Source organism: Ambystoma mexicanum, chromosome 14, assembly GCF_040938575.1.
Source record: "Ambystoma mexicanum isolate Mex_15411 chromosome 14, UKY_AmexF1_1, whole genome shotgun sequence".
Classification (NCBI taxonomy): Eukaryota; Metazoa; Chordata; class Amphibia; order Caudata; family Ambystomatidae; genus Ambystoma; species Ambystoma mexicanum.
The window spans coordinates 25,573,011-25,599,330 of record NC_090940.1 but is presented as its reverse complement, the minus strand read 5'-3'; the positions used below and the strand labels follow the sequence as shown (position 1 = coordinate 25,599,330).

At 48.3% G+C, this 26,320-nt stretch overlaps 1 protein-coding gene across 8 annotated transcripts in view; it reads right to left on the bottom strand.

The window, feature by feature from the left end:
• Positions 1 to 26,320, bottom strand: part of RALGAPA1 (Ral GTPase activating protein catalytic subunit alpha 1) — a 1,128,412-nt gene that overhangs the window by 502,200 nt on the left and 599,892 nt on the right. For all 8 annotated transcript variants that reach the window (XM_069638431.1, XM_069638437.1, XM_069638433.1 and 5 more), the window contains one exon: positions 15,488 to 15,586. In XM_069638431.1, the coding sequence (XP_069494532.1) occupies positions 15,488 to 15,586 (99 nt within the window). The remainder of the gene's footprint in view (positions 1 to 15,487; positions 15,587 to 26,320) is intronic.

Below are 26,320 nucleotides of genomic sequence, written 5' to 3'. Positions count from 1 at the left end.
CGCTGTCATGGAAAATGCACCTAGATTCACCACACACGCTGTAATGGGAAATGCACCTAGATTCACCACACACGCTGTAATGGGAAATGCACCTAGATTCACCACACGCGCTGTAATGGGCAATGCACTAGATTCATCACACATGCTGTAATGGGCAATGCACCTAGATTTACCACACGCTGTAATGGGCAATGCACCTAGATTCACCCCACACACCCTGTAATGGGAAATGCGCCTAGATTCACCACACCCCCTGTAATTGGAAATGCACCTATATTAACCACACATGCTGTCATGGGAAATGCACCTAGATTCACCACACACGCTGTAATGGGCAATGCACCTAGAATCACCACACACGCTGTAATGGGCAATGCACCTAGCTTCACCACACATGCTGTCATGGGAAATGCACCTAGATTCACCACACATGCTGTCATGGGAAATGCACCTAGATTCACCACAAACACTGTAATGGGAAATGCACCTAGATTCACCACACACGCTGTAATGGGAAATGCACCTAGCTTCACCACACACGCTGTAATGGGACATGCACCTAGATCCACCACACGCTGTACAATGGGAAATGCACCTAGATTCACCACACACGCTGTAATGGGAAATGCACCTAGATTCACCACACACGCTGTCATGGAAAATGCACCTAGATTCACCACACACGCTGTAATGGGAAATGCACCTAGATTCACCACACACGCTGTAATGGGAAATGCACCTAGATTCACCACACACGCTGTAATGGGAAATGCACCTAGATTCACCACACACGCTGTAATGGGAAATGCACCTAGCTTCACCACACACGCTTTAATGGGACATGCACCTAGATTCACCACACCCCCTGTAGTGGGAAATGCACCTAGATTCACCACACACACTGTCATGGGAAATGCTCCTAGATTCACCACACACGCTGTAATAGGACATGCACCTAGATTCACCACACACGCTGTAATGGGAAATGCACCTAGATTCACCACACATGCTGTAATGGGAAATGCACCTAGCTTCACCACACATGCTGTAATGGGACATGCACCTAGATCCACCACACGCTGTACAATGGGAAATGCACCTAGATTCACCACACACGCTGTAATGGGAAATGCACCTAGATTCACCACACACGCTGTAATGGGAAATGCACCTAGATTCACCACACACGCTGTCATGGAAAATGCACCTAGATTCACCACACACGCTGTAATGGGAAATGCACCTAGATTCACCACACACGCTGTAATCGGCAATGCACCTAGATTCACCACACATGCTGTCATGGGAAATGCACCTAGATTCACCCCACACATGCTGTAATGGGACATGCACCTAGATCCACCACACACCCTGTAATGGGAAATGCACCTAGATTCACCACACCCCCTGTAATGGGAAATGCACCTATATTCACCACACATGCTGTCATGGGAAATGCACCTAGATTCACCACACACGCTGTAATGGGCAATGCACCTAGAATCACCACACACGCTGTAATGGGCAATGCACCTAGAATCACCACACACGCTGTAATGGGCAATGCACCTAGATTCACCACACATGCTGTCATGGGAAATGCACCTAGATTCACCACACACGCTGTAATGGGAAATGCTCCTAGATTCACCACACACGCTGTAATGGGAAATGCACCTAGATTCACGACACACGCTGTAATGGGAAATGCACCTAGCTTCACCACACACGCTGTAATGGGACATGCACCTAGATTCACCACACATGCTCTAATGGGCAATGCACCTAGATTTACCAGACACGCTCTAATGGGCAATGCACCTAGATTCACAACACACGCTGTAATGGGAAATTCACCTAGATTCACCACACACGCTGTAATGGGCAATGCACCTAGATTCATAACACGCTGTAATGGGCAATGCACCTAGATTTACCACACACGCTGTAATGGGCAATGCACCTAGATTCACCCCACACGCTGTAATGGGAAATGCACCTAGATTCACGACACACGCTGTAATGGGAAATGCACCTAGCTTCACCACACACGCTGTAATGGGACATGCACCTAGATTCACCACACACGCTGTAATGGGAAATTCACCTAGAATCACCACACACGCTGTCATGGGAATTGCACCTAGATTCACAACACACGCTGTAATGGGAAATTCACCTAGATTCACCACACACGCTGTAATGGGCAATGCACCTAGATTCATAACACGCTGTAATGGGCAATGCACCTAGATTTACCACACACGCTGTAATGGGCAATGCACCTAGATTCACCCCACACGCTGTAATGGGAAATGCACCTAGATTCACCACACACCCTGTAATGGGAAATGCACCTAGATTCACCACACACGCTGTAATGGGAAATGCACCTAGATTCACCACACACGCTGTAATGGGAAATGCACCTAGATTCACCACACCCCCTGTAATGGGAAATGCACCTAGATTCACCACACACACTGTCATGGGAAATGCTCCTAGATTCACCACACACGCTGTAATAGGACATGCACCTAGATTCACCACACACGCTGTAATGGGAAATGCACCTAGATTCACCACACACGCTGTAATGGGAAATGCACCTAGCTTCATCACACACGCTGTAATGGGACATGCACCTAGATCCACCACACGCTGTACAATGGGAAATGCACCTAGATTCACCACACATGCTGTAATGGGAAAGGCACCTAGATTCACCACACACGCTGTCATGGAAAATGCACCTAGATTCACCACACACGCTGTAATGGGAAATGCACCTAGATTCACCACACACGCTGTAATGGGAAATGCACCTAGATTCACCACACGCGCTGTAATGGGCAATGCACTAGATTCATCACACATGCTGTAATGGGCAATGCACCTAGATTCACCCCACACACCCTGTAATGGGAAATGCGCCTAGATTCACCACACCCCCTGTAATTGGAAATGCACCTATATTAACCACACATGCTGTCATGGGAAATGCACCTAGATTCACCACAGACGCGGTAATGGGCAATGCACCTAGAATCACCACACACGCTGTAATGGGCAATGCACCTAGATTCACCACACATGCTGTCATGGGAAATGCACCTAGATTCACCACACACGCTGTAATGGGACATACACCTAGATCCACCACACGCTGTACAATGGGAAATGCACCTAGATTCACCACACACGCTGTAATGGGAAATGCACCTAGATTCACCACACACGCTGTCATGGAAAATGCACCTAGATTCACCACACACGCTGTAATGGGAAATGCACCTAGATTCACCACACACGCTGTAATGGGAAATGCACCTAGATTCACCACACACGCTGTCATGGAAAATGCACCTAGATTCACCACACACGCTGTAATGGGAAATGCACCTAGATTCACCACACACGCTGTAATGGGAAATGCACTTAGATTCACCACACACGCTGTAATGGGAAATGCACCTAGCTTCACCACACACGCTGTAATGGGACATGCACCTAGATCCACCACACGCTGTACAATGGGAAATGCACCTAGATTCACCACACACGCTGTCATGGGAAATGCACCTAGATTCACCACACACGCTGTCATGGAAAATGCACCTAGATTCACCACACACGCTGTAATGGGAAATGCACCTAGATTCACCACACACGCTGTAATGGGAAATGCACCTAGATTCACCACACGCGCTGTAATGGGCAATGCACTAGATTCATCACACATGCTGTAATGGGCAATGCATCTAGATTTACCACACGCTGTAATGGGCAATGCACCTAGATTCACCCCACACACCCTGTAATGGGCAATGCACTAGATTCATCACACATGCTGTAATGGGCAATGCACCTATATTCACCACACATGCTGTCATGGGAAATGCACCTAGATTCACCACACACGCTGTAATGGGCAATGCACCTAGAATCACCACACACGCTGTAATGGGCAATGCACCTAGATTCACCACACATGCTGTCATGGGAAATGCACCTAGATTCACCACAAACACTAATGAGAAATGCACCTAGATTCACCACGCACGCTGTAATGGGAAATGCACCTAGATTCACCACGCACGCTGTAAAGGGAAATGCACCTAGATTCACGACACACGCTGTAATGGGAAATGCACCTAGCTTCACCACACACGCTGTAATGGGACATGCACCTAGATTCACCACACATGCTCTAATGGGCAATGCACCTAGATTCACCAGACACGCTCTAATGGGCAATGCACCTAGATTCACAACACACGCTGTAATGGGAAATTCACCTAGAATCACCACACACGCTGTAATGGGCAATGCACCTAGATTCACCACACACGCTGTCATGGGAATTGCACCTAGATTAACAACACACGCTGTAATGGGAAATTCACCTAGATTCACCACACACGCTGTAATGGGCAATGCACCTAGATTCATAACACACTGTAATGGGCAATGCACCTAGATTCACGACACACGCTGTAATGGGCAATGCACCTAGATTCACGACACACGCTGTAATGGGCAATGCACCTAGATTTACCACACACGCTGTAATGGGCAATGCACCTAGATTTACCACACACGCTGTAATGGGCAATGCACCTAGATTCACCCCACACGCTGTAATGGGCAATGCACCTAGATTCACCACACACGCTGTAATGGGACATGCACCTAGATCCACCCCACACACTGTAATGGGACATGCACCTAGATTCACCATACACGCTGTCATGGGAAATGCACCTAGATCCACCACACGACGCGCTGTCATGGGAAATGCACCTAGATTCACCACACAACGCGCTGTAATGGGAAATGCACCTAGATTCACCACACGACGCGCTGTAATGGGAAATGCACCTAGATTCACCACACACCCTGTAATGGGAAATGCACCTAGATTCACCACACACGCTGTAATGGGAAATGCACCTAGATTCACCACACACGCTGTAATGGGAAATGCACCTAGATTCACCACACCCCCTGTAATGGGAAATGCACCTAGATTCACCACACACACTGTCATGGGAAATGCTCCTAGATTCACCACACACGCTGTAATAGGACATGCACCTAGATTCACCACACACGCTGTAATGGGAAATGCACCTAGATTCACCACACACGCTGTAATGGGAAATGCACCTAGCTTCATCACACACGCTGTAATGGGACATGCACCTAGATCCACCACACGCTGTACAATGGGAAATGCACCTAGATTCACCACACATGCTGTAATGGGAAATGCACCTAGATTCACCACACACGCTGTCATGGAAAATGCACCTAGATTCACCACACACGCTGTAATGGGAAATGCACCTAGATTCACCACACACGCTGTAATGGGAAATGCACCTAGATTCACCACACGCGCTGTAATGGGCAATGCACTAGATTCATCACACATGCTGTAATGGGCAATGCACCTAGATTTACCACACGCTGTAATGGGCAATGCGCCTAGATTCACCCCACACACCCTGTAATGGGAAATGCGCCTAGATTCACCACACCCCCTGTAATTGGAAATGCACCTATATTAACCACACATGCTGTCATGGGAAATGCACCTAGATTCACCACACACGCTGTAATGGGCAATGCACCTAGAATCACCACACACGCTGTAATGGGCAATGCACCTAGATTCACCACACATGCTGTCATGGGAAATGCACCTAGATTCACCACAAACACTGTAATGGGAAATGCACCTAGATTCACCACACGCGCTGTAATGGGCAATGCACTAGATTCATCACACATGCTGTAATGGGCAATGCACCTAGATTTACCACACGCTGTAATGGGCAATGCACCTAGATTCACCCCACACACCCTGTAATGGGCAATGCACTCGATTCATCACACATGCTGTAATGGGCAATGCACCTATATTCACCACACATGCTGTCATGGGAAATGCACCTAGCTTCACCACACACGCTGTAATGGGACATGCACCTAGATCCACCACACGCTGTACAATGGGAAATGCACCTAGATTCACCACACACGCTGTAATGGGAAATGCACCTAGATTCACCACACACGCTGTCATGGAAAATGCACCTAGATTCACCACACACGCTGTAATGGGAAATGCACCTAGATTCACCACACACGCTGTAATGGGAAATGCACCTAGATTCACCACACACGCTGTAATGGGAAATGCACCTAGCTTCACCACACACGCTGTAATGGGACATGCACCTAGATCCACCACACGCTGTACAATGGGAAATGCACCTAGATTCACCACACACGCTGTCATGGGAAATGCACCTAGATTCACCACACACGCTGTCATGGAAAATGCACCTAGATTCACCACACACGCTGTAATGGGAAATGCACCTAGATTCACCACACACGCTGTAATGGGAAATGCACCTAGATTCACCACACGCGCTGTAATGGGCAATGCACTAGATTCATCACACATGCTGTAAGGGGCAATGCACCTAGATTTACCACACGCTGTAATGGGCAATGCACCTAGATTCACCCCACACACCCTGTAATGGGCAATGCACTAGATTCATCACACATGCTGTAATGGGCAATGCACCTATATTCACCACACATGCTGTCATGGGAAATGCACCTAGATTCACCACACACGCTGTAATGGGCAATGCACCTAGAATCACCACACACGCTGTAATGGGCAATGCACCTAGATTCACCACACATGCTGTCATGGGAAATGCACCTAGATTCACCACAAACACTGTAATGAGAAATGCACCTAGATTCACCACACACGCTGTAATGGGAAATGCACCTAGATTCACCACGCACACTGTAAAGGGAAATGCACCTAGATTCACGACACACGCTGTAATGGGAAATGCACCTAGCTTCACCACACACGCTGTAATGGGACATGCACCTAGATTCACCACACATGCTCTAATGGGCAATGCACCTAGATTCACCAGACACGCTCTAATGGGCAATGCACCTAGATTCACAACACACGCTGTAATGGGAAATTTACCTAGATTCACCACACACGCTGTAATGGGCAATGCACCTAGATTTACCACACACGCTGTAATGGGCAATGCAACTAGATTCACGACACACGCTGTAATGGGCAATGCACCTAGATTTACCACACACGCTGTAATGGGCAATGCACCTAGATTTACCACACACCCTGTAATGGGCAATGCACCTAGATTCACCCCACACGCTGTAATGGGCAATGCACCTAGATTCACCACACACGCTGTAATGGGAAATGCACCTAGCTTCACCACACACGCTGTAATGGGACATGCACCTAGATTCACCACACATGCTCTAATGGGCAATGCACCTAGATTCACCAGACACGCTCTAATGGGCAATGCACCTAGATTCACAACACACGCTGTAATGGGAAATTTACCTAGATTCACCACACACGCTGTAATGGGCAATGCACCTAGATTTACCACACACGCTGTAATGGGCAATGCACCTAGATTCACGACACACGCTGTAATGGGCAATGCACCTAGAATTACCACACACGCTGTAATGGGCAATGCACCTAGATTTACCACACACCCTGTAATGGGCAATGCACCTAGATTCACCACACACGCTGTAATGGGACATGCACCTAGATCCACCCCACACACTGTAATGGGACATGCACCTAGATTCACCATACACGCTGTCATGGGAAATGCACCTAGATTCACCACACGACGCGCTGTCATGGGAAATGCACCTAGATTCACCACACGACGCGCTGTCATGGGAAATGCACCTAGATTCACCACACGACGCGCTGTAATGGGAAATGCACCTAGATTCACCACACGACGCGCTGTAATGGGCAATGCACTAGATTCACCACACATGCTGTATTGGGAAATGCACTAGATTCACCACACACGATGTAATGGGAAATGCACCTAGATTCACCCCACACGATGTAATGGGCAATGCACCTAGATTCACCATACACGCTGTAATGGGCAATGCACCTAGAATTACCACACACGCTGTAATGGGCAATGCACCTAGATTCACCCCACACGCTGCAATGGGAAATGCACCTAGATTCACCAAACACGCTGTCATGGGAAATACACCTAGATTCACCACACACGCTGTAATGGGAAATGCACCTAGACTCACCACACACGCTGTAATAGGAAATGCACCTAGACTCACCACACACGCTGTAATGGGAAATGCACCTAGACTCACCACACACGCTGTAATGGGAAATGCACCTAGATTCACCACACACGCTGTAATGGGAAATGCACCTAGACTCACCACACACGCTGTAATGGGAAATGCACCTAGCTTCACCACACACGCTGTAATGGGACATGCACCTAGATTCACCACACATGCTCTAATGGGCAATGCACCTAGATTCACCAGACACGCTGTAATGGGAAATTCACCTAGAATCACCACACACGCTGTAATGGGCAATGCACCTAGATTCACCACACGCGCTGTCATGGGAATTGCACCTAGATTCACAACACACGCTGTAATGGGAAATTCACCTAGATTCACCACACACGCTGTAATGGGCAATGCACCTAGATTCATAACACGCTGTAATGGGCAATGCACCTAGATTTACCACACACGCTGTAATGGGCAATGCACCTAGATTCACCCCACACGCTGTAATGGGAAATGCACCTAGATTCACCACACACCCTGTAATGGGAAATGCACCTAGACTCACCACACACGCTGTAATAGGAAATGCACCTAGACTCACCACACACGCTGTAATGGGAAATGCACCTAGACTCACCACACACGCTGTAATGGGAAATGCACCTAGACTCACCACACACGCTGTAATGGGAAATGCACCTAGACTCACCACACACGCTGTAATGGGAAATGCACCTAGACTCACCACACACGCTGTAATGGGAAATGCACCTAGCTTCACCACACACGCTGTAATGGGACATGCACCTAGATTCACCACACATGCTCTAATGGGCAATGCACCTAGATTTACCACACACGCTGTAATGGGCAATGCACCTAGATTCACCCCACACGCTGTAATGGGAAATGCACCTAGATTCACCACACACCCTGTAATGGGAAATGCACCTAGATTCACCACACACGCTGTAATGGGAAATGCACCTAGATTCACCACACACGCTGTAATGGGAAATGCACCTAGATTCACCACACCCCCTGTAATGGGAAATGCACCTAGATTCACCACACACACTGTCATGGGAAATGCTCCTAGATTCACCACACACGCTGTAATAGGACATGCACCTAGATTCACCACACACGCTGTAATGGGAAATGCACCTAGATTCACCACACACGCTGTAATGGGAAATGCACCTAGCTTCATCACACAGGCTGTAATGGGACATGCACCTAGATCCACCACACGCTGTACAATGGGAAATGCACCTAGATTCACCACACATGCTGTAATGGGAAATGCACCTAGATTCACCACACACGCTGTCATGGAAAATGCACCTAGATTCACCACACACGCTGTAATGGGAAATGCACCTAGATTCACCACACACGCTGTAATGGGAAATGCACCTAGATTCACCACACGCGCTGTAATGGGCAATGCACTAGATTCATCACACATGCTGTAATGGGCAATGCACCTAGATTCACCCCACACACCCTGTAATGGGAAATGCGCCTAGATTCACCACACCCCCTGTAATTGGAAATGCACCTATATTAACCACACATGCTGTCATGGGAAATGCACCTAGATTCACCACACACGCTGTAATGGGCAATGCACCTAGAATCACCACACACGCTGTAATGGGCAATGCACCTAGATTCACCACACATGCTGTCATGGGAAATGCACCTAGATTCACCACAAACACTGTAATGGGAAATGCACCTAGATTCACCACACACGCTGTAATGGGAAATGCACCTAGCTTCACCACACACGCTGTAATGGGACATGCACCTAGATCCACCACACGCTGTACAATGGGAAATGCACCTAGATTCACCACACACGCTGTAATGGGAAATGCACCTAGATTCACCACACACGCTGTCATGGAAAATGCACCTAGATTCACCACACACGCTGTAATGGGAAATGCACCTAGATTCACCACACACGCTGTAATGGGAAATGCACCTAGATTCACCACACACGCTGTCATGGAAAATGCACCTAGATTCACCACACACGCTGTAATGGGAAATGCACCTAGATTCACCACACACGCTGTAATGGGAAATGCACCTAGATTCACCACACACGCTGTAATGGGAAATGCACCTAGCTTCACCACACACGCTGTAATGGGACATGCACCTAGATCCACCACACGCTGTACAATGGGAAATGCACCTAGATTCACCACACACGCTGTCATGGGAAATGCACCTAGATTCACCACACACGCTGTCATGGAAAATGCACCTAGATTCACCACACACGCTGTAATGGGAAATGCACCTAGATTCACCACACACGCTGTAATGGGAAATGCACCTAGATTCACCACACGCGCTGTAATGGGCAATGCACTAGATTCATCACACATGCTGTAATGGGCAATGCACCTAGATTTACCACACGCTGTAATGGGCAATGCACCTAGATTCACCCCACACACCCTGTAATGGGCAATGCACTAGATTCATCACACATGCTGTAATGGGCAATGCACCTATATTCACCACACATGCTGTCATGGGAAATGCACCTAGATTCACCACACACGCTGTAATTGGCAATGCACCTAGAATCACCACACACGCTGTAATGGGCAATGCACCTAGATTCACCACACATGCTGTCATGGGAAATGCACCTAGATTCACCACAAACACTAATGAGAAATGCACCTAGATTCACCACGCACGCTGTAATGGGAAATGCACCTAGATTCACCACGCACGCTGTAAAGGGAAATGCACCTAGATTCACGACACACGCTGTAATGGGAAATGCACCTAGCTTCACCACACATGCTCTAATGGGCAATGCACCTAGATTCACCAGACCCGCTCTAATGGGCAATGCACCTAGATTCACCACACACGCTGTAATGGGAAATGCACCTAGATTCACCACACAAGCTGTAATGGGAAATGCACCTAGCTTCACCACACACGCTGTAATGGGACATGAACCTAGATTCACCACACATGCTCTAATGGGCAATGCACCTAGATTCACCAGACACGCTCTAATGGGCAATGCACCTAGATTCACAACACACGCTGTAATGGGAAATTCACCTAGAATCACCACACACGCTGTAATGGGCAATGCACCTAGATTCACCACACACGCTGTCATGGGAATTGCACCTAGATTCACAACACACGCTGTAATGGGAAATTCACCTAGATTCACCACACACGCTGTAATGGGCAATGCACCTAGATTCATAACACGCTGTAATGGGCAATGCACCTAGATTTACCACACACGCTGTAATGGGCAATGCACCTAGATTCACGACACACGCTGTAATGGGCAATGCACCTAGATTTACCACACACGCTGTAATGGGCAATGCACCTAGATTTACCACACACGCTGTAATGGGCAATGCACCTAGATTCACCCCACACGCTGTAATGGGCAATGCACCTAGATTCACCACACACGCTGTAATGGGACATGCACCTAGATCCACCCCACACACTGTAATGGGACATGCACCTAGATTCACCATACACGCTGTCATGGGAAATGCACCTAGATTCACCACACGACGCGCTGTCATGGGAAATGCACCTAGATTCACCACACGACGCGCTGTAATGGGAAATGCACCTAGATTCACCACACGACGCGCTGTAATGGGAAATGCACCTAGATTCACCACACACCCTGTAATGGGAAATGCACCTAGATTCACCACACACGCTGTAATGGGAAATGCACCTAGATTCACTACACACGCTGTAATGGGAAATGCACCTAGATTCACCACACACCCTGTAATGGGAAATGCACCTAGATTCACCACACACGCTGTAATGGGAAATGCACCTAGATTCACCACACCCCCTGTAATGGGAAATGCACCTAGATTCACCACACACACTGTCATGGGAAATGCTCCTAGATTCACCACACACGCTGTAATAGGACATGCACCTAGATTCACCACACACGCTGTAATGGGAAATGCACCTAGATTCACCACACACGCTGTAATGGGAAATGCACCTAGCTTCATCACACACGCTGTAATAGGACATGCACCTAGATTCACCACACATGCTGTAATGGGAAATGCACCTAGATTCACCACACACGCTGTCATGGAAAATGCACCTAGATTCACCACACACGCTGTAATGGGAAATGCACCTAGATTCACCACACGCGCTGTAATGGGAAATGCACCTAGATTCACCACACGCGCTGTAATGGGCAATGCACTAGATTCATCACACATGCTGTAATGGGCAATGCACCTAGATTTACCACACGCTGTAATGGGCAATGCACCTAGATTCACCCCACACACCCTGTAATGGGCAATGCACTCGATTCATCACACATGCTGTAATGGGCAATGCACCTATATTCACCACACATGCTGTCATGGGAAATGCACCTAGCTTCACCACACACGCTGTAATGGGACATGCACCTAGATCCACCACACGCTGTACAATGGGAAATGCACCTAGATTCACCACACACGCTGTAATGGGAAATGCACCTAGATTCACCACACACGCTGTCATGGAAAATGCACCTAGATTCACCACACACGCTGTAATGGGAAATGCACCTAGATTCACCACACACGCTGTAATGGGAAATGCACCTAGATTCACCACACACGCTGTAATGGGAAATGCACCTAGCTTCACCACACACGCTGTAATGGGACATGCACCTAGATCCACCACACGCTGTACAATGGGAAATGCACCTAGATTCACCACACACGCTGTCATGGGAAATGCACCTAGATTCACCACACACGCTGTCATGGAAAATGCACCTAGATTCACCACACACGCTGTAATGGGAAATGCACCTAGATTCACCACACACGCTGTAATGGGAAATGCACCTAGATTCACCACACGCGCTGTAATGGGCAATGCACTAGATTCATCACACATGCTGTAATGGGCAATGCACCTAGATTTACCACACGCTGTAATGGGCAATGCACCTAGATTCACCCCACACACCCTGTAATGGGCAATGCACTAGATTCATCACACATGCTGTAATGGGCAATGCACCTATATTCACCACACATGCTGTCATGGGAAATGCACCTAGATTCACCACACACGCTGTAATGGGCAATGCACCTAGAATCACCACACACGCTGTAATGGGCAATGCACCTAGATTCACCACACATGCTGTCATGGGAAATGCACCTAGATTCACCACAAACACTGTAATGAGAAATGCACCTAGATTCACCACACACGCTGTAATGGGAAATGCACCTAGATTCACCACGCACGCTGTAAAGGGAAATGCACCTAGATTCACGACACACGCTGTAATGGGAAATGCACCTAGCTTCACCACACACGCTGTAATGGGACATGCACCTAGATTCACCACACATGCTCTAATGGGCAATGCACCTAGATTCACCAGACACGCTCTAATGGGCAATGCACCTAGATTCACAACACACGCTGTAATGGGAAATTCACCTAGAATCACCACACACGCTGTCATGGGAATTGCACCTAGATTCACAACACACGCTGTAATGGGAAATTTACCTAGATTCACCACACACGCTGTAATGGGCAATGCACCTAGATTCATAACACGCTGTAATGGGCAATGCACCTAGATTTACCACACACGCTGCAATGGGCAATGCACCTAGATTCACGACACACGCTGTAATGGGCAATGCACCTAGATTTACCACACACGCTGTAATGGGCAATGCACCTAGATTTACCACACACCCTGTAATGGGCAATGCACTAGATTCATCACACATGCTGTAATGGGCAATGCACCTAGATTCACCACACACGCTGTAATGGGACATGCACCTAGATCCACCCCACACACTGTAATGGGACATGCACCTAGATTCACCATACACGCTGTCATGGGAAATGCACCTAGATTCACCACACGACGCGCTGTCATGGGAAATGCACCTAGATTCACCACACGACGCGCTGTCATGGGAAATGCACCTAGATTCACCACACGACGTGCTGTAATGGGAAATGCACCTAGATTCACCACACGACGCGCTGTAATGGGCAATGCACTAGATTCACCACACATGCTGTATTGGGAAATGCACTAGATTCACCACACACGATGTAATGGGAAATGCACCTAGATTCACCCCACACGATGTAATGGGCAATGCACCTAGATTCACCATACACGCTGTAATGGGCAATGCACCTAGAATTACCACACACGCTGTAATGGGCAATGCACCTAGATTCACCCCACACGCTGCAATGGGAAATGCACCTAGATTCACCAAACACGCTGTCATGGGAAATACACCTAGATTCACCACACACGCTGTAATGGGAAATGCACCTAGACTCACCACACACGCTGTAATAGGAAATGCACCTAGACTCACCACACACGCTGTAATGGGAAATGCACCTAGACTCACCACACACGCTGTAATGGGAAATGCACCTAGATTCACCACACACGCTGTAATGGGAAATGCACCTAGACTCACCACACACGCTGTAATGGGAAATGCACCTAGATTCACCACATGCTGTAATGGGAAATGCACCTTACGCTGTAACGGGAACTTCACCTAGAGTCACCCCTATACAATATGCGAGAAGATTCAATGGCGTACGGCTATGATCAGTACAATATCATTAGCATGCAGTAATATAAGAGTGGTATGGTTGTACCTGAACACAGTAATGGCTGTGCTCACCAGGCATACCAACTTTACCATAGTTGTTGCTGCAGGATGCACCGCCAGGCGTTCATAGGCAAACAGGGGGAAACGGGGTACAGGAGCTACCCGTAGCTGAGGCCCTTGGCTGGCTGCCCAGTCAAGGCTGCCATAAGGAGGCCTCTAAAGAGGAAATGATCACGTGTGTGAGCTACAGAGACCAATCGGAGAAGGAGGGCAGGTAGGGGGAGGATGGAAGGCAGGCAAAGGAATGATCAGAAAGCAAGGGCAAAAGCAGCAGATAGGTGCTCGAGCGAGGTCAAATGCTCTAAAACCAAATTGTATCAGAGGCTGACAGTGCTTAAAGGGCAGAGTGCAAAATTGAAAGAGGACAATCATTCAGATAATGCACAAAGTGGAAGGCCATGAAGGGAATTCAGAGGAAGGAACATCCATTAAACACAGAACAAGGAGCAGCTGTATCCTAGATAACGCACAATGGCGACACAGAAATTCACAGCTCGCTGTATGGGATACAGCGTTCCTGTGTAATACATTTTGCTTTTTTATGTCGATTACATTACCTGGAATAGCCAAGGCGTCAGGATACGCAGGGGTGGAATGAGGACCGGGGGTGGGGGTGACGACTGGTTATCCAGAGAGATTCCCAGGTTATCACGTATCTGCAACAAAGCACAAACTATCATGAGTTCTCGAAGGATGACCACCTCATTACATGGGGCGTAGGATGGGGCAGAGCCATGCTGAAGACGTACATCCACAGCAATGTCCTCTAGGACAGAGGTTGCCTCCAATGGTCTCGTTTCATCTAGTGCCGTACCACCAGCAGAGGCAAGGATAGCAGATGGTTGCAATAACAGGCATAGGTAGAACAACATCCATGCAAAAGGAATGTGTGCAATTGACCCCTCCAACACCCCCCAAGCACTGCAACAAATGTAGGACGATGCATAAACATGTCTTGCAACTGTCAGACAGGGTTTGCAATTAAGTTTCGATAAGCAGGAGCTAAACTAGCTCTGGGGTGTCGGGCATCACCCAGTAGACAGAGGGGGAGATGAGGAGCGAGTACACAGCACACTGCAGATCTAACTTCCACATTAGATGGAAACACTTTTTTCCTATTATGTATGGTCCATTATATTTACATGTGTGCTAGATGTGTCCTCAATTTGAACATTCTGAAATACTCAAAGTGAACGTCACATATGTATGTTTTCTAAGGCAACCGTTGGCCTGCTGAGCCAAATCTAGCACATGGTAGCTGTTGTCAAGCTAACCAGGCTCTGAATAGCTCTCAGCAAAACCCTGGTCAGGTGCAATATACTGAGGCCTTCGGTTGAAGACCCAATGTCACCACTTAAAACAAGCTCACAATACTTTCCAAGTGCCCTTACCACACCTACTGAAGCGATGGTTGAACAGCCAGAGGGGGGTGGGGTATGTGAGACAGACATGGTATCAAGAGAGACACAGATAATGAAAGTTTAATTTCAATAACTTTATTAATGATCAGGATGGTTTAACACCTAATTAACCCTATGCTATGGCGGGATTTCCCTGCCTAAAGAAATCTAAAGGAAGTCTGCCAGGAAGTCCAAAGCAAAAATCTGTTACAAAAACCTATGTTGGCCTCACAACTACAACAAACTAGTGCAGGAATGCCCTCAACGAAAGTCAGTGTTCCAAAGCAAATGTTCAACAAATGTTATGTCAAGGAAGATTGTGTGCAGTACCCTTTGGGTGCACTAAAATAACCTTGACCCCCTGGCAATAGGGACCCCAACCTTTGGTATAAGTCTGAACTACGCAGGTTGGTAGTGTGGCTGAGCAGCCAGGCTTATGTCAAGAGGGGTCAATGTGAGCAGTAGTGGAGTTACAGAGATTCACAGTGACAAGTATTCAAACACTTACACTCAAGATTTCTTGATTAAACAATTAATTCAACAGTCCGTTATGTAACTCTTCTTCAGAAGGGAGCAAAACATGTAACGAGCATAATATACTTCAAAACACACACTGTTTCTCTAAATCAGATGATACCCATTGGGGAAGGCACACACACACTTCCTACACCCTCAGGTGACTTATAGCTAGGAAACTGTGGACATTGACTTATCACTGGTACATTTAGAGCAATACTGAGTTTGGTGCAAAGGTTAGATTGGGGAATAAAACAAAGGTTAACAAAGAATTCATAAACTGATAAGTACTTTTTGAACCCTCCAATGTAAAGTAAATTTAACCCTTTCCTGAGGGAAAGGTAAAGGCATAGAGTCGGAGGTAAGAAGAGTCTCTCAGGGAGCCAGGACAGCCAATGATGGTTGATCAAAGTCTAGGGGAGCTGAAGATCTTCTTTGCAGGCAAGTAAAAGTCTTGCACACTGTTTTTAGAAAAGTTTGTAGAAATAAGATTCACTTGTAGGGACACAAGCTGTGAGGCTTGGGAGGGGCAGAGCTGCAAGCAACTCTGCAAGGGCAACCAAAACAAGTCTCAACTGAGAACAAGTAAGGCTACACCACAACAGTTAAGTCCTCTTAACTTTACAGTACCTTTGGTTAGAAGAAATGGTTCCAACTGGCTTCTGTTCCTGTACAGCTCTGCAGATCCTGGTGTTCCTGGGCCTCTGTCGTGGGGACAAGAGGGTGGACGTCTGGGGACTCCTGCACTGCAATGGGAAGGTCAGCGGCAGCAATGGGCAAGCTTCAATTCAGCGGCAGTGTGCGGTTTCAGCTCCTCGCGTCTACAGCAAATAAAACTGCGGTTCTCGGATATCACTTCAGACGTTCCTCGCATCTGGGGTCCAGCACTCTGTTGCGGTGGCTCACGCTTGGTCAGTCCTGCTTCAGGGAAGTCCGGAGGATCTACCTGGCGCTCAGGTCGGACTTAAAAGCGATCCACTCGGTTTGGTGTCTTCTCCTGGCACTTCGGTTCCAGCAGCAGAAGTAAAGCCAGCTCCGAGAGGATGTCCAAACTAGTTGACTTTGGGGTTGATTGGTCCCACCAACCCAAGGGGAGAAGTTGTCCTTGCAGGGCTTCTCTAGTCGATGCGAATTCAGAGCTTCAGCACAGCAGCAGGGCTTCGCCGGGTAAACCAACAGTCCAGGAGCTGCAGCAGGCATCTCTTCCAAGCTCCACTTCAGATTACTCTGTCCAGTGGTCGACTCTGCCTTCCAAGCCAAAAAGCCTTGCCTTATATGCAGGTTTCCCATTCATTAATTCAGGTTTCCCATTTATTTCAGCCTAGCTGTCAATCACACAGCAGAGTGGCTGTCCTCCAAGGTCCTCCAAGGAGAGCCAATCGGCCAATCAACTTTGGGCGCATTTCTGTAACCAAGCGGATTAAGAACAGGGAGTTTCGGGCACCTCCCTCACTTCCTGCCGCTGCCAGACATGCTGGAGCCAGAGGCGGGCTTCGCTGGTGAATCCTGGCAAAGGCAAAACAAACAAAAGGACCAAACATGGTTTGGCACGCAGAGTAAATTTCAAGAAGGACCTTTCCAGCAAAAAAAATGACGAAAAAAGAAGACCGGGGCCATTTTGACGAAATGGGCACGCATGGGAGCCTTACTGCAGCTGCGAACACAGCCTGCAGTAAAAACACACAATGGTAGTAAAAAATAAACCACTGCCACCAGCCATTAATTGTAGAAAGGGTAACATTAAAATGTTACATGAGAAACTAGACAAAGGGGATACTAAGTAACCCCTCCAGCACCTTATGATAAGATTGTGTGTGCTAGGTCTAGAAAGTTACAAAAAAAGTCAATTTCACTTCACTGCTCTTGGAAACAGTTTCACCAAGAGAAGGTAGTTCAACCTTTGGGAAATCTGAGATACAATGTAAATATGTCTCTCTCCAGGTTAGAAATTAAAACGTCCTTAAGTCCAGCAAAAGAGCTGGGGGTCTCTAAGGTAGAAGGGAACTAGCACATTTCTGAAAATTTTCCCTAACACTTCTCTTCTCAGCAAAAGTTGTACAAGTTCTGAAGTTACCTTTTGTGCCTTCGCAGATGTTACAGTTCACATTAGAATGAAGATTTAAAGGTCTCCCGTCTCCAAGTTCAAAGTTGCAACAAAATGTTCACACATCACAGCAGTCTTGGCACTCCCTTCCCCAAGACAAGTGAAGCAAACGCTCACACCTCTTTACTGTTTGACAAACTTGTAATGGCTTCTGGTCTAGGCGCAGTTGTCACGCATCACATGTCACTCCACCAGCAACCACAGATATTGATTGTGAACGATGCCTTGATGTTAAGAAAGTTGATTTTGGCAAACGTACTGGTCTGGGCGCAGTTATGAGACCACCCGGGCCATCCATAACAGGCCACGCAACCACAAGTTAGAATCAGAAGAACCGAGGCGCGCCGAGATCCCTGAGCGAACACGCTCGCGGAAAAACGTAACTGAGGATATGTGCGTCGTGTGTCCTACTTATAACATCTGGTGACGTCAGCTCGACGGAGGCCATCGAGGACAGCGTATCAACGTCATCGACGTAGAAAATTTTCCGAAGCAGCACAGCTGTGGTGATTACCTGTCATAGATGCGGCATACGTCGGAGGAACCAATCCCTTTGAAATTAGCATTCTGCTAATGCTGTGAGCTCACTAGCTCCTTTGTACCATCTTCACCATACGCAGGTTTCTGGCTTTTATCACATGTTCTATTCACAATTCTTAATCTCCAACCTTTCCATGATGTGCAGCACTCAGGGATTTCACACATTCATACTTTCTAGAAGATCGACATTCAAAACTCAAGCATTCCGGTTGTCAATAACTGAAGTAGTTGGATCCTGCAGGAGTGAAGCTGGCCCACCAACCCCCCTAAACCTGCCAGCCCAACAATCCTGCTACTATAAAACTTTTGGCCAGGCAAACCCAAGGGGAATGGAGAAAACAACAAAAGACAAGAACTCCCACTGCAGGTACTTCAGACCGTCTTCTTAGGAAGGTTTTGGCTCAGATGGGTTGTTCCAAAAAAGGGAAATCCAACTTTAAATGAATCTGTTTTTCTATTCACTTTCTGACTACACTCTATTATATAATACTTTCTCCAATTAACAATTACTTGTTGCCTAAGCTTGATTTGCCAATAGGCTGCTTCAGAAAGATGTATGTATGTTGCTGACTGTAGATACTCTTATAACTTTCTCTTCTATTTGTCTTTCTGCTCCCTTGTTCTCTTTATTTCTTGAAATCCTGACCTTAGAATGATAAATTTATATATATATATATATAATTGGGATACATTACTCACCGTAATCGTATTTCTGATGCTTGTATCTGCTTAGATTCACATGCTGTGCATAGGCCGACATCTAGTGGAAGCTGCAGAGTATTACAGTTTGTTTTTCGAAACTCGAAAATGGGCGTCGACACAGGCGTGCCAGTAATACTATCCCTAGTGTGACGTCCACTGTACCCAAGATCCCTCGCGCGTCTAGGATCCTCAGATTGTATTTTTTTTTCTGACATGAGGAAGCATGAGGAGTAGCGTGAGTACAGATAATCCAAGCAGATAGACAGAAAGGTAAGACTACAAGCAATCATGCGCCTTCTCTCGGAGGGGAGGAAGGGTGGGTCGCATGTGAATCTAAGCAGATACAAGCATCAGAAATACGATTACGGTGAGTAATGTATCCCTTCTGAGGCTTGTGGAATCTGCTTAGATCACATGCTGTGCATAGATTAGCGAGCAGTACCAGAAGAAGGAGGTGGGATGTGAGAAGGGTCATGAGCAAACAGGTGTCTTAGAACCGCTTGTCCCACTTGTGTATCTGTCTTGGAATGAGTGTCAATGCAGTAATGCTGAGTAAAAGTGTGAATAGAGCTCCAAGTAGCTGCTTTGCAAATGGTGTCGAGGGGAACATTTGCAATGAAAGCCAGAGTGGCCCCAATGCCTCTAGTAGAGTGGGCCCTTGGCGTAAAAGGCAGAGTTTTTTCAGAAAGAGAGTAACACAGCTGTATACAGTTGATAATCCACTTCGAGATCGTGCCTTTAGAGACGCGATCCCCCTCTCTGCCTGTAGCTACTGAGACAAACAGTTGATCTGTTTTCCTTAGCGGTCTGGTTTTATTTACATAGTAGAGGACCGCCCTACGCACATTAAGGGTGTGTAGTTTCACCTCAGCTGAGCTTTGCGGGTTCTGGAAGAAAGCCGGAAGCTCGAGGGACTGGTTTACATGGAACTTAGATATAAATTTAGGTGAGAACCTAGGGTGTGTGCGTAAAACCAGTTTGTCTTTGTGGATAGTAAGAAAGGATCCTGCACTGACAGAGCCTGAATTTCACTGACCCTTCTTATGGAGGTAATGGCTACTAAGAAGGCCGTTTTATAAGTCAGGTGTTTGAGACTACTTTTATGCATGGGTTCGAAGGGGGGGCCCATGAGCTTAGCTAGCACCACATTGAGGTCCCATCCTGGCGGTGGGTTCGAAATAGGAGGGTGAAGTCTCTTTACTCCTTCCATGAAGGCTTTAACTACTGGTACTTTCCACCACGATACTTTGTTATGGGATGTGGTGTAAGCCGAGAGGGCTGCCAGGTGTACCTTCAGAGAGTTAAAAACCAAACCTGCGTCCAGCAGGTGGAGCATGTATGTTACAACGTTGGAAGGAGTGCAATCAACTGGGTTGATTTGTTTATTCTGGCACCAAATAACGAATCTCTTCCACTTGTCAAAATAACAGTGCCTTGTGTTTGGTTTCCTGGATTCTTTTAGGATGTCCATACACCTCTGTGGTAAATTGAGATGCCCAAACTCTATGACCTCAGGAGCCATGCTGCCAGGTTCATTGAGTTGGGTTCCTGGTGCACTGTTTGACCTTGCTGCTGGGACAGTAGGTTGTACCAGGCTGGGAGTTTGATGGGCTCGCACACCGCCATCCTGCGTAGGTGTGGAAACCATGGTTGTCTCGCCCACATGGGAGCAACTAGGATGAGCGTCATCGATTCCTTGTTCATCTTGTACACCACCTTCCTGATGAGAGGAGTTGGTGGAAAAGCGTACGCAAACATCCCTGACCAGTTCATCCACAGGGCGTTCCCTTGGGAGTCTGGCTGGGGGAACCTGGATGCAAATCCTGGGCATTGTTTGTTTTCGCTTGTGGCGAATAGGTCTATAGTGGGGAAACCCCACTGAGAGAAGAGATCTTCTACGATATCTCTGTGAAGGACCCATTCGTGTTCTTCTGGGAGGGAGTCTCTGCTTAGGGCATCCGCTAGGGAATTGAGCTCCCCTGGAACATGTTGTGATGACAGGAAGATGTTCCGTCTGAGTGCCCATATCCAGATTTTCTGGGCAAGCTTGGACAGATTTGGCGAACGAGTCCCTCCTTGTTTGTTCAGATAGAACATGGCTGTCGTGCTGTCCGTCCGGATTTGCACCGACAAGTTTAGCAGATGGGGCTCGAACGCCCGAAGCGCTCGGAATACTGCCAGAAGCTTTAGCAGGTTGATGTGGTTCTTGGCTACTGAGTGAGACCAGAGACCCTGAGCTGTGTGGTGGAGATGGTGAGCTCCCCACCCAGTCAGGCATGCATCTGTAGTCACCACTGCCTGTACTTCGGGATCGTAAAAGGGTTTTCCCCTTGCGAGATTCTCTCTTGTCCACCAGTGTAAGCTCTGTACGAGTGTTGGCGAAACGACCACTAGATCGTCCCACTGACCACTTGCCTGAGACCACTGTTTCGCCAACCATTCCTGCATGGGACGCATGCGCAGACGCACGTGGGGGACCAGGTAAATGCACGACGCCATCATGCCCAGTAACCGCATTGCTTTGCGTACCGTTATTTGTTGACCTGACTGATAATGTGGAATTTGCAGTAGTATATTCCGAATTCTCTCTTCCGAAGGGAAGGTCAACCCTTCCTGAGTATCTAGGATTGCTCCTAGGAACTGTTTTGAGGTGCTTGGCACCAGACTTGACTTCTTCTCGTTGATAGAGAAGCCTAATTCGTGGAGGAGGTCGATAGTCCTCTGAATGTTTGACCTGCAAATTCCTGGGGTTTCCCCCGTTATGAGCCAGTCGTCCAGATAAGGGTACACTGGGATTGCCTCCCTGCGTAGGTGTGCAGCTCCACCGCCAGTACCTTGGTGAATACCCTTGGTGCTGAAGCTATCCCGAAGGGCAGTACCTTGAATTGGTAGTGGCGACTGTCCACCTTGAAGCGCAAGTATTTTCTGTGCGCTGGGAGCATGGAAATATGAAAATAAGCATCTTTCATATCCAAGGTTGCCATGTAATCCCCCTTTTTTAGTAGGGGGATTACTTCTTGTAGCGTGGTCATACGGAATTTTTGGGGCTTGACATACTTGTTGGCAGGCCGTAAGTCCAATACTGGGCGCATTGTCAAATCTTTCTTTGGCACAAGGAAGTAAATTGAATAGATACCCTTGTTTACCTGGTGTCCTGGGACGAGTTCTATCGCGTCCTTTTCTAGCAGAATGGCGATCTCCTCGAGAAGGATCTTCTGATGTTCTAAGGAGTGTATTCTTTGTCGTGGAGGGTGGTTCCGGGGACGCTGCAGTAATTCTATACAATATCCTGTGGACAGCACCCATCTGTCTGAGGTGATCCCTTCCCAAGCCTGGGTGAAGTTGGAAATGCGTCCCCCTAGTGGGGTTGCGTGAGAAGGGACCCTGAACTGAGCGTCACTGCTTTGGTGGAGGCGTGCCACCTCCCTTGTTGGGGCTGCCTCTGCCTCTTCCACGACCTCTCTTGTTACCCCTGCCGTAACTTTGGGTAGACTGCTGGTTGTTGTTCCATTGTGTACCCTGTCCTTGGGCATAGCTGCCTCTTTGTGAATTTTGGCCGCGTGGGCGACGAAAATTACTGTTACCCCTCTGGTTAGGGGGTTTGTTGGTAAGCTGGCCAAGGGATTTGAGAGTCTCGTATTCGTCCTTGGCATTCTTAAGTGCGTCTTCGACCGCTTTCCCAAACAATAGATCGGGTTCCACCGGCTTGTCTATTAATGAAGCCTGGGTTTCTGTTTTGAACCCCGACTGCCGTAACCACGCATGTCTCTTGATAACAGTACCTTCTGCTATCAATCTTCCTGCGTTGTCAGCGGCGTCGAAAGTTGCTTTTAATATGCAACCAGACACGGCTCTCCCTTCTGCCGAGATCCGAGCCAACTGGCCCTTTAACGGTTCAGGAGCAGAGGCTATGAGCGCCGCGACCTCTTCCCATTCATGGCAGTTGTAACTTGCCAACAGGGTGGTGGAGTTTGCAATCCTTGCTTGGTAGGCGGACGTTGAGGCTACCTTCCTGCCAAACCCGTACAGTTTTTTGCTCTCCTTGTCGGGAGGAGCTTCTGACGACGATAAGGGTGTCCCAGCCCTCTTCCGAGTGTTGGTAACCACTAGGGAGTCTGGTTTAAGATGTCCTCTTATATAAAGAGGGTCAGACTGGGCTGCCCGAAAAAGTTTTTCGACTCTGGGGTTGACGGCTCTGGTGAGGTTAGGATTCACCAGGGATGGATCTATTCTACGTTGGATGGATTTAAGGATAGGGATGGTCTGAGCGACCGGCCTCCTCTCTCCCACCAACTCTTCTGCGAAGTCCCTTTCCTCCTGTACACCGTGGGTGTCGATGTGAAAATGTTCTGCTGTACGAGCGAGAACTTCATTAAGGAGGGGTTGGTTATCAACTGGCGAGTCGGTAACTGGGGCTTCGCTCTCTACCGGAGAATCTACTCTGTAAATTTCCTGCTCATCTTCTACCTCCTCCAGGTCCTCATCATCCGCATAGTATTCAGTCCCGGTTTGTTCCTCCATAATTTTAAACTCCTGGTCCCCTTCAGGGAAAGGCTGTCCTTGGTATCTGGGGTGTAGAGTATGGAGTAGAGTAAGGCTGCACCTCGAAGGGTTCAGGTCTTTCGAACCGGGCCTTTTTACTTAGGGGGATAGGATCAGAGGAGCCTGAGGGTGTGGCCCCTTGAGGGTCATAGGAAAGGAAATGTTCTAGGTTTTTGTCATAAAAATCAGCTAAGGAAGACATCCTTGACATGACCCTGTCTATGTCTTCACTGGACCATTCTTTGGAACAGGGTATGACTTTAGTAGGCAACTTAGAGGACTTATCAAGGGTACCCTTGCTGGATGTTGATGTCCCAGTAGATTTGTGTTTGTCTGTCTGCTTAGGGTGGAAGGATGGTCTTACAGGAGTGGAAGGCTGTGCCTTCCGCTGTTTCCCCCCCTCCCCGTGCGTGGAAAAATGTTTTCCCTGCCCCTTGGAGGCCCCAGAGACTTTCGACGGCTGGCGTCGAGGGTCGGGAGAGGTATCTGTGTGTTTCGAGCGTGGGGCCTCGCTGGTGTTAACTGCGGCCTCGGTCTCCTGGAGCGCGGCCTGGGGGTGGAAGTCGTCTTCGTCTTCCGACGATCGAACTTCCGTTAATCTAGGGAGCGAGGCACTCTTGGCAAGAGTGGATGATTGCCTTGCGTCATGAGGCGATCTCGATCGAGAGCGCCCAGAGGACACCGAGTCGGACCGTTCTATCTGTGCCTCTTTCCGAGAAGTCGACGTCGTCGAGGTTCGGTTGGACTTAGTGTGCTTAGTGTGTGTAGGGTGTGTAGCGCTTGCGTCGCCGGGGGTCTTCCCCATAGCCGCCCTGCCGGACAACCTTCCGAGGTCGGGGACCTGCGCTCGGCAGTCTTTCGACGCCGTAATGCCCTCGCCGTCCGAAAGTACGGCGTCGCTGCCATCGCTGAAGGCGCCCTCCGCTGCCATGGCCGCCTGCCTGGCGTGGTGGGCCCAACGCTTTGTCGAACGGTCCTTAAGTGTCTTAGGCTTAAACCTACTACACGCTCTGCAGTTCGCTTCGGGGTGGTCCCTCTGCAAGCAGAGATTACACGTGGCGTGCCTGTCGACCCAAGGGTATTTGCGGTTGCACTTGGGGCAGAATTGGAAAGGGGTACCCTCCATACGCACCTTGAGGCAGCGGGCTGGTAAGTGTAGGAAATATATAAGGTGTACCTATATACCAAGAGTGAAGAGTATGTACCACCCCCCACTCTCCCTACTTGCAGGGCCGAGGCCAGCAGCCTACTAGGCCCGGGCCGAGGCCAGCGGCCTTCCGAGGCCCAGATCCGTCGTGCAGCAGCCGACGGTCGATGTCTTCTCCAGCCGTCGTCGAGGGTCGACGTTGGGGTGGGGAAGGATGTCAATAAATAATTTTAAACTTCAATAATTAGCAAAAGTATGGCTAAGGCCAGGGGACTCCGCAAGATGCTTCCGACCAGTATGGCGGAAAAAAACAATCTGAGGATCCTAGACGCGTGAGGGATCTTGGGTACAGTGGACGTCACACTAGGGATAGTATTACTGGCACGCCTGTGTCGACGCCCATTTTCGAGTTTCGAAAAACAAACTAATACTCCGCAGC